Source organism: Engystomops pustulosus, chromosome 10 (assembly GCF_040894005.1).
Source record: "Engystomops pustulosus chromosome 10, aEngPut4.maternal, whole genome shotgun sequence".
Taxonomy (NCBI): Eukaryota; Metazoa; Chordata; class Amphibia; order Anura; family Leptodactylidae; genus Engystomops; species Engystomops pustulosus.
The window spans coordinates 678,389-696,520 of record NC_092420.1 but is presented as its reverse complement, the minus strand read 5'-3'; the positions used below and the strand labels follow the sequence as shown (position 1 = coordinate 696,520).

The 18,132-nt window shown below is 49.0% G+C and overlaps 1 protein-coding gene across 1 annotated transcript in view; it reads right to left on the bottom strand.

Moving 5' to 3' along the window:
- Positions 1 to 11,594, bottom strand: part of LOC140103534 (guanine nucleotide-binding protein G(t) subunit alpha) — a 33,783-nt gene extending 22,189 nt beyond the window's left edge. The window contains exons 1-2 of the mRNA XM_072126629.1: positions 11,343 to 11,594; positions 3,181 to 3,223 (exon numbers count right to left, since the gene is read on the bottom strand). Of these exons, the coding sequence (XP_071982730.1) occupies positions 3,181 to 3,223; positions 11,343 to 11,448 (149 nt within the window). The 5' untranslated portion in view covers positions 11,449 to 11,594. The remainder of the gene's footprint in view (positions 1 to 3,180; positions 3,224 to 11,342) is intronic.
- Between the last annotated feature and the right edge of the window lie 6,538 nt (positions 11,595 to 18,132).

Here is an 18,132-nt window from a genome sequence, read left to right as displayed (position 1 = left end):
GATACATAGATGGATGGATGGGTAGGTAGATGGATGGATACATAGATAGATGGATGGATGGATACATAGATAAATGGATGGATAGATACATAGATGGATAGATACATAGATGGATGGATACATAGATGGATGGATGGGTAGGTAGATGGATGGATACATAGATAGATGGATGGATGGATACATGGATGGATGGATACATAGATGGATGGATGGGTAGGTAGGTAGATGGATGGATACATAGATACATGGATGGATGGATACATAGATGGATGGATGGGTAGGTAGGTAGATGGATGGATACATAGATAGATGGATGGATGGATACATAGATAAATGGATGGATAGATACATAGATGGATGGATACATAGATGGATGGATGGGTAGGTAGATGGATGGATACATAGATAGATGGATGGATGGATACATGGATGGATGGATACATAGATGGATGGATGGGTAGGTAGGTAGATGGATGGATACATAGATACATGGATGGATGGATACATAGATGGATGGATGGGTAGGTAGGTAGATGGATGGATACATAGATAGATGGATGGATGGATACATAGATAAATGGATGGATAGATACATAGATGGATGGATACATAGATGGATGGATGGGTAGGTAGATGGATGGATACATAGATACATGGATGGATGGATACATAGATGGATGGATGGGTAGGTAGATGGATGGATACATAGATAAATGGATGGATGGATACATGGATGGATGGATACATAGATGGATGGATGGGTAGGTAGATGGATGGATACATAGATAGATGGATGGATGGATACATGGATGGATGGATACATAGATGGATGGATGGGTAGGTAGGTAGATGGATGGATACATAGATACATGAGTGGATGGATACATAGATAAATGGATGGATGGATACATGGATGGATGGATACATAGATGGATGGATGGGTAGGTAGATGGATGGATGGATACATAGATAAATGGATGGATGGATACATGGATGGATGGATACATAGATGGATGGATGGGTAGGTAGATGGATGGATACATAGATAGATGGATGGATGGATACATAGATAAATGGATGGATGGATACATGGATGGATGGGTAGGTAGATGGATGGATGGGTAGGTAGATGGATGGATACATAGATAGATGGATGGATGGATACATAGATAAATGGATGGATGGATACATGGATGGATGGGTAGGTAGATGGATGGATGGGTAGGTAGATGGATGGATACATAGATGGATGGATGGGTAGGTAGATGGATGGATACATAGATAGATGGATGGATGGATACATAGATAAATGGATGGATGGATACATGGATGGATGGGTAGGTAGATGGATGGATACATAGATAGATGGATGGGTAGGTAGATGGATGGATGGGTACATAGGTGGATGGATGGGTAGGTAGATGGATGGATACATAGATGGATGGATGGGTAGGTAGATGGATGGATACATAGATAGATGGATGGATGGATACATAGATAAATGGATGGATGGATACATAGATGGATGGATGGGTAGGTAGATGGATGGATACATAGATAGATGGATGGGTAGGTAGATGGATGGATGGGTACATAGGTGGATGGATAGATAGAAAGGTGATACAGGATGGATGGGTAGACAGATGGATAGATAGTCAGATGGGTAGATAGATGGATACATGGATGGATGGATGGGTAGGTAGGTAGATGGATGGATACATAGATAGATGGATGGGTAGGTAGATGGATGGATGGGTACATAGGTGGATGGATGGGTAGGTAGATGGATGGATGGGTAGGTAGATGGATGGATACATAGATAGATGGATGGATGGATACATAGATAAATGGATGGATGGATACATAGATGGATGGATGGGTAGGTAGATGGATGGATACATAGATAGATGGATGGGTAGGTAGATGGATGGATGGGTATATAGGTGGATGGATAGATAGAAAGGTGATACAGGATGGATGGGTAGACAGATGGATAGATAGTCAGATGGGTAGATAGATGGATACATGGATGGATGGGTTGATAGATTGATGGATGGATGAATACATCGATGGATGGATGGGTAGACGTATGGATGGATGGATGAGTAGATAGATGGATGGATAAGTAGATAGATGGATGGATAAGTAGATAGATGGATGGATAAGTAGATAGATGGATGGATGGATGAGTAGATAAATGGATGGATACATGGATGGGTTGATTGATGGATGGATGGGTAGATGGATGGATATGTAGATAGATGGATGGATGGATACATAGATGGATGGATACATAGATGGATGGATGGATACATGGATGGATACATAGATGGATGGATGGATACATAGATGGATGGATGGATACATAGATGGATGGATGGGTACATAGGTGGACGGATAGATAGAAAGATGATACAGGATGGATGAGTAGATAAATGGATGGATGAATACATGGATGGATGGGTAGGTACATGGATGGATGGATACATAGATGGATGGATGAATACATGGATGGATGGATACATAGGTGGATGGGTAGATAGATAGATGGATGGATACATAGGTGGATCAGTAGATAGATGGATGGATACATGGATGGATGGATGGATAGGTAGATGGATGGATGGATACATAGATAAATAGATGGGTAGATGGATGGGTAGAAAGATGGATAGATGGATGGATGGATACATAGATGGATGGATGGGTAGATAGATGGATGGATGGATGGATACATAGATGGATTGATAGATAGAAAGATGATGCATGGATGGATAGGTAGACAGATGGATAAGATAGACAGATGGATGGATGGATACATAGATGGATGGATGGGTAGACATATGGATGGGTGGATGAGTAGATAGATGGATGGATGAGTAGATAAATGGATGGATACATGGATGAATGGGTAGGTAGATGGATGGACAGATAGGTGGATGGATGGGTACATAGATGGATGGATAGATAGAAAGATGATGTATGGATGGATAGATAGACAGATGGATAGATACATAGATGGATGGATGGGTAGACGTATGGATAGATACATAGATGGATGGATACATAGATGGATGGATGGGTAGACGTATGGATGGATGGATGGGTAGATGGATGGATATATGGATGGAGGGATAGATAGATAGATAGATGGATGGATGAGGCGTGTGTTGTACTCACTTCATCTGTTTTACGATGGTGCTTTTTCCCGATTCTCCGGCTCCTGGAACATTGAGAATAGGAAAATGTCAGATACATCTGGGGGATAATTCAGTCTCCATTTGGGCCACATTGTACATTGTGCCTGGTACCATCTTTGTTATGTTTTAGACACTCTCCGCGCTGTTTTTGACAAGTGGGGGTGGCTTTGTGGGAAGGGGTGTGTCCTACTTGGCTTAAAATGAATCAAAATGTAAAGTAGAATAGAAGGAGTGAAGTTATTACCGAGTGTAAGCTGTGATCTCTGCGCCGCCCTTGTGTTTGGGTTAATCTTAGGATTTGGCTTCTCAGGATGGAGCGGGTTTAATGGGATAGAAGAAATGCATCCCGGATCAGCGCCAGGAAGACTCCGCCTCCATTATATAGTGACAGGGGGGGTTATAGGGGGGTGTCCTCTGTAATTCTGTATCATTTCTGCGCCCATTGCCTTCTATGGGGGACGTGTGTACGGCCAGAAGCCTGCGGCTGTACATGTGTCCCCCATACGGTCGTGTGAACGCCGCCTTAGGCAGATTTTTTAACCCTTTGAACGCTGCATAGTAATTAAAACAAAATGGAGGTGAGATTCCGAATTGTCTCATTTTGTCGGTTATACTTTCTTTTAGCCCTAAAATTTACACATTTCCAAAAAATAAAAAGAGAAAACCCATCTTAAAATGTGTTATGTAATTTATGTACGGAGCCCCCCCGAGATGTGGCTGTTACCTGTAGTGGGGGGCACAGCGCTGCGCAGGGGGAAAGGAGCGCCCTGCAGTTCTATAGACATTGAGCCCTTTTGTAGGATATAAAGTCGTAGTTTTCCCGTTATTGGGGTCTTGTGGGGGAAATTATTTTGCGGGATGAGACGCATTTTCCAGTGATACCATTTTGGGGTTGCTATGCCCTAATGTACAAAACATAATGGGGCTCATTTACTAAGAGTCGCGCTGGACTTTTGTCGGACTGTGACCTTTTTGGGGATTACACGTCTTGCACAGATATAAGAAGTGTCTGCGCTGAGGTTGTGGCGCATGCGCTGCTTCCATGCGACACAAATTAGGACTGATTCGGACCGAGCGCGGTTTAACATTCAAATTGTGTCTTACCTTCCCGAAACTGCACGGGGGGCCGTTAATGGGGCCAAGTTAAATGCTGTGGTCGCGCTGACCTCGGCATTTAACAGGTTAAACACCCAAGATTGAAGATCCGTGTTTTATGATGCCGGCATCAGCTCTGCGTCCAATATATCGGATTGTGAGCGTTACAGCCCAGCGTCCTATAGATCGGATGAAGGAGATGATATTGGAAGTGCAGGAGGTCACGGACTCTTCTTCTTCTTGGATCCACAGCTTGTAATCGAGCCCGGAGCCCCTGAGGCTCATTTCCATAATTTTTAATCCCTTTTTCTTGTAAAAACCAGGATCCTGCCAGAGGGGGCGCTCACCAGTATGTCAGTGTCAGCGCTTGGTTTACAATCCTTCATCCTGGTGGTAGATTTCCTTTAAAGCTGTCTACAACCCTCATGGCTTCCCCTAGGAGCGGGATCCTGGTGAGATCTCTCCAGGGACGCAGACAGGGTGGGGGAAGACTCCCAAATACTCCACTAACTGCAGAATCCTCTGCTCCACCACCAGAGATGATTGACCAAGAATCCCCAGCGTGGAGGAAGCGGTGGCTCCATAACGAGACCCCCGGATGGTTATGGAAAGGTTCCCCTATTGTCTGTTCGGATCATAGTTAAATGGGGATGAGATGTCCTAGGGGCTGAGGAGTCCTGTGTTGCCCGGGTCGGTTCTGTTGTACCTAATCCTTGCTCTCGGTGTCGATAAGAATCTCATCTTTCACTAGTTTGATGGAGTCCTTGTAACCTGAGGGATTCCTGGAATATCCCAGTCTGCAGAGCTATTCCTGGAGCCACATGACGTCCATCCAAGCAATCGCCATGGGGTCCATTATACACAGAAGGGAGGACGCTGGTGTGGACAAAGCCTAATGACTGCCTTCAGACACTTCAGTCCTGCTTCGTTCTGGTGGGGTTAAGGATCAGACATGTTGAAGCACCACATGCCCCATTCTGGAGGATCTGGGACATGTCTTACACTTTGCGTTTCTGTTGGGATTGGCTTCTCCTCGTGTATCACACATGACGCGTCGGGCTCCGCGTGACACCATTGTCATCTGTCTGTATGAAGAGGTCGACGTAACGTAACAGAGAACCAGACAGGAAACCCAAGAAGGTTCTATGTAGTATACGGGGAGATTCTATAGGTGACACTACAAGGTATAATGAGCTGAGATTACTGGCCCAAGGTGTCTCCTCCATAACATGGGGCGGCTCGGCCTGTAATCTGTGTGTAAACCAGGAGCTAAGCAGAGGATTAGAGTCCTAACCCAAATCTCCCAGACTAAGGAATGAACACCGGGGGGCACAAACTATAGGACGGGGGCAGATACCGAACAACGCAACCAGAAGCCGCACGGGGAAGGAAGATACAAAGGACATTACATATAACACAAAGATTAAGAGGAGCTCCATAGACATGAGGGGGATACAAAATATATATCCGACAGATAAGAGGGGGATACAAAATATATATCCGATAGATAAGAGGGGGATACAAAATATACATCCGATAGATAAGAGGGGGATACATCGGATGGATAAGAGGGGGATACATCGGATGGATAAGAGGGGGATACATCGGATAGATAAGAGGGGGATACATCGGATGGATAAGAGGGGGATACACCGGATGGATAAGAGGGGGATACACCGGATAGATAAGAGGGGGATACACCGGATGGATAAGAGGGGGATACACCGGATAGATAAGAGGGGGAGACATCAGATAGATAAGAGGGGGAGACATCAGATAGATAAGAGGGGGATACATCGGATGGATAAGAGGGGGATACATCGGATGGATAAGAGGGGGATACATCGGATGGATAAGAGGGGGACACACCGGATAGATAAGAGGGGGATACATCGGATAGATAAGAGGGGGATACAAAATATATATCCGACAGATAAGAGGGGGATACATCAGATATATAAGAGGGGGATACACCGGATGGATAAGAGGGGGATACACCGGATAGATAAGAGGGGGATACACCGGATAGATAAGAGGGGGATACACCGGATAGATAAGAGGGGGATACACCGGATAGATAAGAGGGGGATACACCGGATAGATAAGAGGGGGATACATCAGATATATAAGAGGGGGATACACCGGATGGATAAGATGGGGATACACCGGATAGATAAGAGGGGGATACACCGGATAGATAAGAGGGGGATACACCGGATGGATAAGAGGGGGAGACATCGGATAGATAAGAGGGGGATACATCGGATGGATAAGAGGGGGATACATCGGATGGATAAGAGGGGGAGACATCCGATAGATAAGAGGGGGATACATCGGATGGATAAGAGGGGGATACATCGGATGGATAAGAGGGGGATACATCGGATGGATAAGAGGGGGATACATCGGATGGATAAGAGGGGGATACATCGGATGGATAAGAGGGGGAGACATCGGATAGATAAGAGGGGGATACACCGGATGGATAAGAGGGGGATACAAAATATATATTTGATAGATAAGAGGGGGATACATCGGATAGATAAGAGGGGGACACATCGGATAGATAAGAGGGGGATACATCGGATGGATAAGAGGGGGAGACATCGGATAGATAAGAGGGGGAGACATCAGATAGATAAGAGGGGGAGACACCGGATAGATAAGAGGGGGAGACACCGGATAGATAAGAGGGGGAGACACCGGATAGATAAGAGGGGGAGACATCGGATAGATAAGAGGGGGATACACCGGATAGATAAGAGGGGGATACATCAGATATATAAGAGGGGGATACATCGGATAGATAAGAGGGGGATACACCGGATAGATAAGAGGGGGATACACCGGATGGATAAGAGGGGGAGACATCGGATAGATAAGAGGGGGAGACATCAGATATATAAGAGGGGGATACATCGGATAGATAAGAGGGGGATACACCGGATGGATAAGAGGGGGATACATCGGATGGATAAGAGGGGGATACATCGGATGGATAAGAGGGGGATACATCGGATGGATAAGAGGGGGATACATCGGATGGATGAGAGGGGGATACATCGGATGGATGAGAGGGGGAGACATCGGATAGATAAGAGGGGGATACAAAATATATATCTGATAGATAAGAGGGGGATACACCGGATAGATAAGAGGGGGATACAAAATATACATCCGATAGATAAGAGGGGGATACATCGGATGGATAAGAGGGGGATACATCGGATGGATAAGAGGGGGATACATCGGATGGATAAGAGGGGGATACATCGGATAGATAAGAGGGGGATACATCGGATGGATAAGAGGGGGATACACCGGATGGATAAGAGGGGGATACACCGGATAGATAAGAGGGGGAGACATCAGATAGATAAGAGGGGGAGACATCAGATAGATAAGAGGGGGATACATCGGATGGATAAGAGGGGGATACATCGGATGGATAAGAGGGGGATACATCGGATGGATAAGAGGGGGACACACCGGATAGATAAGAGGGGGATACATCGGATAGATAAGAGGGGGATACAAAATATATATCCGACAGATAAGAGGGGGATACATCAGATATATAAGAGGGGGATACACCGGATGGATAAGAGGGGGATACACCGGATAGATAAGAGGGGGATACACCGGATAGATAAGAGGGGGATACACCGGATAGATAAGAGGGGGATACACCGGATAGATAAGAGGGGGATACACCGGATAGATAAGAGGGGGATACATCAGATATATAAGAGGGGGATACACCGGATGGATAAGATGGGGATACACCGGATAGATAAGAGGGGGATACACCGGATAGATAAGAGGGGGATACACCGGATGGATAAGAGGGGGAGACATCGGATAGATAAGAGGGGGATACATCGGATGGATAAGAGGGGGATACATCGGATGGATAAGAGGGGGATACACCGGATAGATAAGAGGGGGATACACCGGATAGATAAGAGGGGGATACATCGGATGGATAAGAGGGGGAGACATCCGATAGATAAGAGGGGGATACATCGGATGGATAAGAGGGGGATACATCGGATGGATAAGAGGGGGATACATCGGATGGATAAGAGGGGGATACATCGGATGGATAAGAGGGGGAGACATCGGATAGATAAGAGGGGGATACACCGGATGGATAAGAGGGGGATACAAAATATATATTTGATAGATAAGAGGGGGATACATCGGATAGATAAGAGGGGGACACATCGGATAGATAAGAGGGGGATACACCGGATGGATAAGAGGGGGAGACATCGGATAGATAAGAGGGGGAGACATCAGATAGATAAGAGGGGGAGACACCGGATAGATAAGAGGGGGAGACACCGGATAGATAAGAGGGGGAGACACCGGATAGATAAGAGGGGGAGACATCGGATGGATAAGAGGGGGATACACCGGATAGATAAGAGGGGGATACATCAGATATATAAGAGGGGGATACATCGGATAGATAAGAGGGGGATACACCGGATAGATAAGAGGGGGATACACCGGATGGATAAGAGGGGGAGACATCGGATAGATAAGAGGGGGAGACATCAGATATATAAGAGGGGGATACATCGGATAGATAAGAGGGGGATACACCGGATAGATAAGAGGGGGATACATCGGATGGATAAGAGGGGGATACATCGGATGGATAAGAGGGGGATACATCGGATGGATAAGAGGGGGATACATCGGATGGATGAGAGGGGGATACATCGGATGGATGAGAGGGGGAGACATCGGATAGATAAGAGGGGGATACAAAATATATATCTGATAGATAAGAGGGGGATACACCGGATGGATAAGAGGGGGATACACCGGATAGATAAGAGGGGGATACACCGGATGGATAAGAGGGGGATACACCGGATGGATAAGAGGGGGATACACCGGATAGATAAGAGGGGGACACATCGGATAGATAAGAGGGGGATACATCGGATGGATAAGAGGGGGAGACATCGGATAGATAAGAGGGGGATACATCGGATGGATAAGAGGGGGATACACCGGATGGATAAGAGGGGGATACACCGGATGGATAAGAGGGGGATACACCGGATGGATAAGAGGGGGATACACCGGATGGATAAGAGGGGGATACACCGGATAGATAAGAGGGGGACACATCAGATATATAAGAGGGGGATACATCGGATGGATAAGAGGGGGATACACCGGATGGATAAGAGGGGGATACACCGGATGGATAAGAGGGGGATACATCGGATGGATAAGAGGGGGATACACCGGATGGATAAGAGGGGGATACACCGGATAGATAAGAGGGGGATACACCGGATGGATAAGAGGGGGATACATCGGATGGATAAGAGGGGGATACATCGGATAGATAAGAGGGGGATACATCGGATGGATAAGAGGGGGATACACCGGATGGATAAGAGGGGGATACATCGGATGGATAAGAGGGGGATACATCGGATGGATAAGAGGGGGATACATCGGATGGATAAGAGGGGGATACATCGGATAGATAAGAGGGGGATACATCGGATAGATAAGAGGGGGATACAAAATATATATCTGATAGATAAGAGGGGGATACATCAGATATATAAGAGGGGGATACATCGGATGGATAAGAGGGGGATACATCGGATGGATAAGAGGGGGATACACCGGATAGATAAGAGGGGGATACATCGGATGGATAAGAGGGGGATACACCGGATGGATAAGAGGGGGATACACCGGATGGATAAGAGGGGGATACACCGGATGGATAAGAGGGGGATACACCGGATGGATAAGAGGGGGATACATCGGATAGATAAGAGGGGGATACATCGGATAGATAAGAGGGGGATACATCGGATGGATAAGAGGGGGATACACCGGATGGATAAGAGGGGGATACACCGGATAGATAAGAGGGGGATACACCGGATAGATAAGAGGGGGATACATCGGATAGATAAGAGGGGGATACACCGGATGGATAAGCGGGGGATACACCGGATGGATAAGAGGGGGATACATCGGATGGATAAGAGGGGGATACACCGGATAGATAAGAGGGGGATACACCGGATAGATAAGAGGGGGATACATCGGATGGATAAGAGGGGGATACATCGGATAGATAAGAGGGGGATACATCGGATAGATAAGAGGGGGATACACCGGATAGATATGAGACGAGATATTGGGTAAATAGGAGAAGCTCGATAGAAAGGTGTAACATCCATGAGATGAGAGATGAACAGGAGACGCTGGATGGATATGAGGGAGATATAACAAGGAGATGGAGTGGGGGGGGGTAGATTTTGGATATATTTGACATGAATATTGGTTACCTATGAGACTGATACAAAAGTGTAAGTTATATGAGAGCGATAGATGATAGATGGATGACCTGATATGAGATGAGTGAACACCCGACATAACAAGGATAGACAAGATATCGGGAAATACAAATAGATTTGGCCACAAGTTGATACATTGGGGCAGATTTACTTACCTGGTCCAGTTGCGATCCTGCGGTGCGTTATACGACAAGGATTCAGGTTCGGTGCAATTCACTGACATTGTGCGCCCGAGTTCCTGCATCCGTCGTTTCTGCCCCGGGGTCCGCCGGAGTTCCCCTTCTTCGTCCCGGTGCATGTGAGTGCTTGATCTTGCGACACAAATCCTTTTTTAAATTCCACGGTTTGTCCGAATCTGTCGGGTTGTCTGACGGCCATGCCCCCTCCCATTTCTGTTGTGTGCAAGCCAGCACCGATTTGAATTTGATCGGGAAACCTGACGAAAGTGCGGCTGCGGAGCCCTTAGTAAATGAGCCCCATTGTGTTGGATGTATCAGTATTGAGGCTCTACGTGCAGAGTGCGGCAGATTATTGAACACCGGAGCGTGGGCAAGTGATTATGTCCGGGCTTCTGCCATGAATGTGGCCACCGGTGCGAATCATCACCACAACCTCCCATGACACAAAACTGACCCAAACGCTTCATACATACACGTGCACCTGCGGCGCCGGTATCGCTGGATCCGATTATCGCACTCACCCAGTAGGAGAAGCTTGACCGTCCTGGCGTCCTTCTCCGCATCTTCCTTCAGCTTCTTCTCCAGTTCCCGGGAATGCTTCTCCTCGGCGCTGGCTCCGGCTCCCATGTTTTATGTTTCCCAAGGTGGAAGAGTCGGCAGTGGAGAAGGCTGGTGCCTCGGGCGTCCTCCTTACAGGGGGATATGTGACCACCACCAGGACTGCCGGAGCAATGACTCCTGTCCCCCTGCCCTCCTTCCAAATCTCATCTGCTCTAATTCTCAATAGGATTTTACAGCCATAACTTGTCACGTGCCTCCCCGGGGCCTATCGTAGCCAAGGACAGGTAAAGGGGTGACACAGGTGTGAGTGTTGCTGAGCTCAGCGATAACCCCTCACAGAAGTTGTCTTATCCAGGGAAGAGGTTTATCTTAAATCTCTGTATACGCTGAGTCCAGGGAGGAAAGACTTACATTGATCCTACTGTATCCTGGAGCTTCACCAACACGTCTACAAATAGAGCTGTAGTATGGGGATACACAATACACACATATACACACATGGCAGCTCTGTACACATTACACACATATACACACATGACAGCTCTGTACACATTACACACATATACACACATGGGAGGTCTGTACACATTACACACATGGCAGCTCTGTACACATTACGCACATATACACACATGGCAGCTCTGTACACATTACACACATATACACACATGGGAGGTCTGTACACATTACACACATATACACACATGGGAGGTCTGTACACATTACACACATGGCAGCTCTGTACACATTACACACATGGCAGCTCTGTACACATTACACACATATACACACATGGCAGCTCTGTACACATTACACACATGGGAGGTCTGTACACATTACACACATATACACACATGGCAGCTCTGTACACATATACACACATGGCAGCTCTGTACACATTACACACATGGGAGGTCTGTACACATTACACACATGGCAGCTCTGTACACATTACACACATATACACACATGGGAGGTCTGTACACATTACACACATATACACACATGGGAGGTCTGTACACATTACACACATATACACACATGGGAGGTCTGTACACATTACACACATGGCAGCTCTGTACACATTACACACATATACACACATGGGAGGTCTGTACACATTACACACATGGCAGCTCTGTACACATTACACACATATACACACATGACAGCTCTGTACACATTACACACATATACACACATGGCAGCTCTGTACACATTACGCACATATACACACATGGGAGGTCTGTACACATTACACACATGGCAGCTCTGTACACATTACACACATGGCAGCTCTGTACACATTACACACATATACACACATGACAGCTCTGTACACATTACACACATATACACACATGGCAGCTCTGTACACATTACACACCTATACACACTTTCTGTAACACCGGGGATTTGGAGCCCAGTGGTTCATTTATTAAGCCCTGAATCTGGATTTGTGGACCAACAAATCGCTTCATTGGGAGCAGTTTCTAATTAGTAAAAGTTAATTCAGAAAGTTCCAGAGACAAGGACCCACAACACCAGGTCACTGACTATTCCGCCATTAGTGTGATTTTATACATTATAAGACCTTCCTCCCACCATTCCAATATACAGTTGTGGGGGTTCATCACAGCCGCTCATGCATCAGCCTATAATAGCACCACCGCCGCTCCGCCCGACTCCCTGCTAGCCGTGCCCACCCTCTGGCGTATGATACCCCCACCGTGCCCCCCTCCAGCATATGACAGCCCCGTCGCTGCTCCGGCCCACTCCCTGCTAGCCGTGCCCACCCTCCGGCGTATGATACCCCCACCGTGCCCCCCTCCAGCATATGACAGCCCCGTCGCTGCTCCGGCCCACTCCCTGCTAGCCGTGCCCACCCTCCGGCGTATGATACCCCCACCGTGCCCCCCTCCAGCATATGACAGCCCCGTCGCTGCTCCGGCCCACTCCCCGCTAGCCGTGCCCACCCTCCGGCGTATGATACCCCCACCGTGCCCCCCTCCAGCATATGACAGCCCCGTCGCTGCTCCGGCCCACTCCCTGCTAGCCGTGCCCACCCTCCGGCGTATGATACCCCCACCGTGCCCCCCTCTAGCATATGACAGCCCCGTCGCTGCTCCGGCCCACTCCCCGCTAGACGTGCCCACCCTCCGGTGTATGATACCCCCACCGTGCCCCCCTCCAGCATATGACAGCCCTGTCGCTGCTCCGGCCCACTCCCTGCTAGCCGTGCCCACCCTCCGGCGTATGATACCCCCACCGTGCCCCCCTCTAGCATATGACAGCCCCGTCGCTGCTCCGGTCCACTCCCCACTAGCCGTGCCCACCCTCTGGCATATGACCACACAGCTGCTGCTCTGGCACAGCCAGATACATCCAGAAACTCCGTCCCACTCCCCGCTAGCCTTGCCCACCCTCTGGCGTATGACAGCCCCGTCGCTGATCCAGCGCAGCCGGATACATCAAGAAGCTTCCCACCCACTCCCCGCTAGCATCCCACCCACCTGCCGGCTGTGCCCCCTCTTCATGCCACCTCCACATCCACCAGTTGGCGGAAAGGGAAAAATAATCGTAAAAGCTAGCAATAAACTTTCGTGGTGCGGAGGCCCTGATGTAGACCCCCATAATTTGTATGTATGAAACCCTTTTTCTAGGCATGACGCCCCGGATTTCGTGGTGAACCATGCCTTGAGACCTACAACTTTCAACGCTCCAGAGAATGGCTACAGAAGATTTTCCCACGAGCTGGTGTCTACCAGAGAACAGTCCGCAATCCTGAAGGAAGAAGGGTAACAGAGGACGATTGTCTGTCCATGTGTCCACTGGTAACATCGGGAAGTAAGAGTTCTCCCTACAGGGACTTTGCCAATTAAAGGGGTTTTCCCACGAACTAAAGTTAGGCCCTGTCAGGGCTCGGGGTTAGTGAACGCCCTGGACCACCGGAGACAATGAAACAAGCCGACACCTGGGACTGGAATCTAAGTGGCACCTGGTCTTCACCAGAGCCCGCCGCAAAGCAGGATGGTCTTGCTGTGGCATGGTGCCACCAGGTTGTTCCACAGGTGCAACTTGTCCCCGGTGGCAGCCAAGGTCCAGCTACAGGAACGCTAGGCAATCTCATGGGCGAGGACAGGCAGATAATCAGGACAGGTGGCAATGGTGCAGAATCGGGAACGTAGCAGGAGGTCAAGGCTGGCAGCGAAGGAGCAAGGTCAGGGTCAAGTCCAAAGTCACAACAGAAGGTCAGGATACGAGGAATACGCAGCTGAAGCTTTCTCAATGGCATATAGTTCAAAGATCCCCCGGTGGGTTCCTGGGAGAAGCCGGCTTTTCAAGAATCCCAGGAGTAGCTAGCGTCAAACAGCGGCGCTCTGGCCCTTCAAATTTGCGAGTGCCGGCGCATACGCCCTAGGGAGTAGGAACACACGCGCTGGCCAGCTGGGATGGGTGCAGGAAGAGGGAAACATGAATGAGCCAGGGACTGGGCGCCGCCACGGATTGTGTGTCTGCGATCCGATACGTGGATCGCAGGGACACCTGTGACAGTTCCCCTCCTTCGGCCTCCCCCTCTTCTTGGTCTGGAGAATTTTTTGTAGGAGGCCACGGTCCAGAATATTGCAGGATCTCTTCTCAGGCCCGAACCCCTTCCAGTCAACAAGGAAAAACCGCTTACCCCTCACGGTCTTCATGTCCAGTACCTCCTTAACTTCGTAGATGTCCGTGGAGTCAGCCTCTGGAGCAGGAGGAGGAGATTGCTGTGAGAAGCAGTTCAAGATGACAGGTTTCAGGAGGGAGACATGGAAGGAGTTTGGGATGGGCATTGTAGGAGGAAGGCGGAGTTTATACGCTTGATCACCTCAAAAGGTCAGATAAAACGGGGACCAAGCTTGTAGCTAGGTATCTTCAGCCGGACGTATCTGGAAGATAACCACACCTTGTCACCCGGAGAGAAGACAGGAGGAGTCTTACGCTTCTTATCAGCCTGGGTCTTAGTGCGAGCAGTGGCCCAGAGAAGAGACTGATGGGTCTGTTCCCAAATAGATTTCAGGTTCTAGGTAGATACCTTTTTCCAGGGCAAGCTTGATGGCAAATAGTTCTCTATCTCCTATGGAGTCATTTCTCTCTGTGGGAGAAAGTCTTAGAGAAAAATCTGCAAGTGAGACTACGGCCTTTAGACCCTTTCTGAGTGGTCAATCTCAAGATGAAAGGGCTTCTCCATGTCATGCCTAGAGAGAACTGGAGCCGAGGCAAAGGCAGTGTCACGGGTGCCCCTCGGTGTGCGGGTGTCCCCGCAACCCGGCATGTGCACACCAATGCCTCCCCACAGCCCCTGGCTTCCCTCCATACATTACCTGTCTGCGTTTCTGCTCCGACAGCACTAGAGGATTTAAAGGGCCAGCGCACCACTGATTGGTGCTGGCCATTTCCAGGAAACTGATTTAAGCCGGCCTCTCCCAGCTTTCCCCACCAGATCGCTGTGCCTTGTGCCTTAGAGAAAGCTTTGTCTGATGCCCTGCGCTGGAGATTATATAGCCGAGGGAAGGAAGGCTCCGTTGGTGAAACTGACATTTCTCAAACTAGGCGTAGAGACGTTTAGCCTGAAGGTGGCTAAAAACTTGCCGTACGTGGAACTGGTGGGTCTCAAGGTCTGTGGGGAACACCAAGATGTGGAGAAAACCATGACACACGTATACAGCAGATCTCTGAAGATGTCATTGACAAATTCCTGGAAGACAGCTGGAGCATTACACAGTCCAAATGGCATCACAAGATACTCGAAATGTCCAACATGAGTGTTAAATGCTGTCTTCCATTCATCACCTTTGCAGATCCGGATGAGATTGTAGGCCCCATGAAGGCCAAGCTTGGAGAAAACCTTGGAACCCGCAAAGGTGGTCAAAGACTGGTGCGTGGTGTTACAGCCACGGGAGACCCAGCAGGAGAGATGAGGTGGAGCATGGCAGCACGTAAAAGGACAGTCTTTCCTTGTGAAGGGCTTCTATTTGCAGAGAGACAGGTTCCGTGAGGTACCAGACCAGTTCGGAAAGAATATGTCCGCTGACTGAGGAGACGACGAGAGGCTTCTTGAGAGGAACCACCAGAATGTGATGCCGGGAGACCAGAGCGGCATCCACAAAGTTCCCCGCAGAGTCCAATAAAGCTGAAACCTGAACCGGAGTGCGGGAGCTGAAACTGAGGAGCACAGGAATAGTCAGGCGTGGAGAAGCTTTGCTCACACCTAGGGACACTTCTCCCAAGAACCCTAGGTGCTGGCGTTTTCCGGACGCTGGGGATGGACAGGACAAACCCCAATGAAGAGCTTCGGACTGGCACAATACAGGCAAAGATTCTCCAGACTTTGCCTGGAACGTTCCTGGAGGGACAGTCTGGATCTGTCCACCTGCATAGGTACCTCTTCAGACAGTACGGCCAGAGGCTGGAGCGGCCCTTGGAAGGCAGGTGCCAGACGAGGTAGACGTCGAGGATGGACCTGTGGATGCTCATGATGTAACTCCTTGGCGCGCTCCATAAACCGCACATCTGTCCAAGTGGCTAGTGTGATGAGACCACGAGCGGCCAATGCGTCCTTAACTTGAGGCAAAAGTCCTTTCTTAAAGGTCGTATCATTCCATAAGAGTTCAGAGGCCAGGGTATGGAACTGAACAGCATACTCTCCCACGGATGAGTCTCCTTGGCGCAGGTTCAGTAGCGCCATCTCAGCTGAGGAGGCTCGTGCAGGTTCTTCGAACACCGACCGGAATTCTACCAGGAATGCAATGTGGGTAGCCGTGACCGGATTGCCTATCCCACAGTGGGGTTGCAAAGGCCAGGGCTTTCCCATAGAGGAGGCTGACAATGAATGCCACTTTGGAGCATTCAGTGCCAAACTGGGAAGGCAATGTGCAAAGAGCACTGCATAATAAAGCCCCTGCACAGCTTGGGGTCCCCATCATACTTGTCAGGCATAGACAGTCTTAGCCTTAGTTCTGCGGCAGGGAGACAAGCCAGGGTAGCAGGAGAACTCGCAGGAGACTGAGGCTGATACTGAGTGGCAAGCAACTGTTGCAGCATGGTGGAAACTTGTCCTAGCTGTTCTCCTTGCGAGGCAATCTGCTGGGACTGCTGGACCACAATGGTCGTAAGATCAGCCGGTTTAGGAAGCGGCACCTTGGCTGGGTCCATGGCCGGATCTTACTGTCGGGGCTCGGGGTTAGTGAACCCCCTGTACCACCACGGATGATGACACAAGCCGACACCTGAGACCAGAATCTAAGTGGCACCTGATCTTCACCAGAGCCTGCCGCAAAGCAGGATGGTCTTGCTGTGGCGTGGTGCAATATCATGGTCAGGGACATTCAGGACAGGTTTGCAATGGTGCAGAATCGGGACGGATGTGCCTGTGATCCGATACGTGGATCGCAGGGACACCCATGACAGGTCCTATAGCTTGCTGATCAGTGGGGGTCTCAGTGCTGAAATCGTGAAAAGGAGGGGTCCGTTCTCAGGTGCCTAAGGGCCAATTGCCTATGCCAAGCTCGAGAAGCGCCTATTTCACCAAAAGAGTCTTCCTTTACTCAGGTACATCATCTCTGACAAGGGACTTCAAATGGATCCTGCCAAGTTATCTGCAGTATTCCAGTGGCCTCTCCCAGTAGGACTACTATCCAGAGCTTCCTGGGCTTCGCTTACTCGTGTCTCCCATCGTGGCACTGACTAAGAAAAACACTGATCCAAAACTCT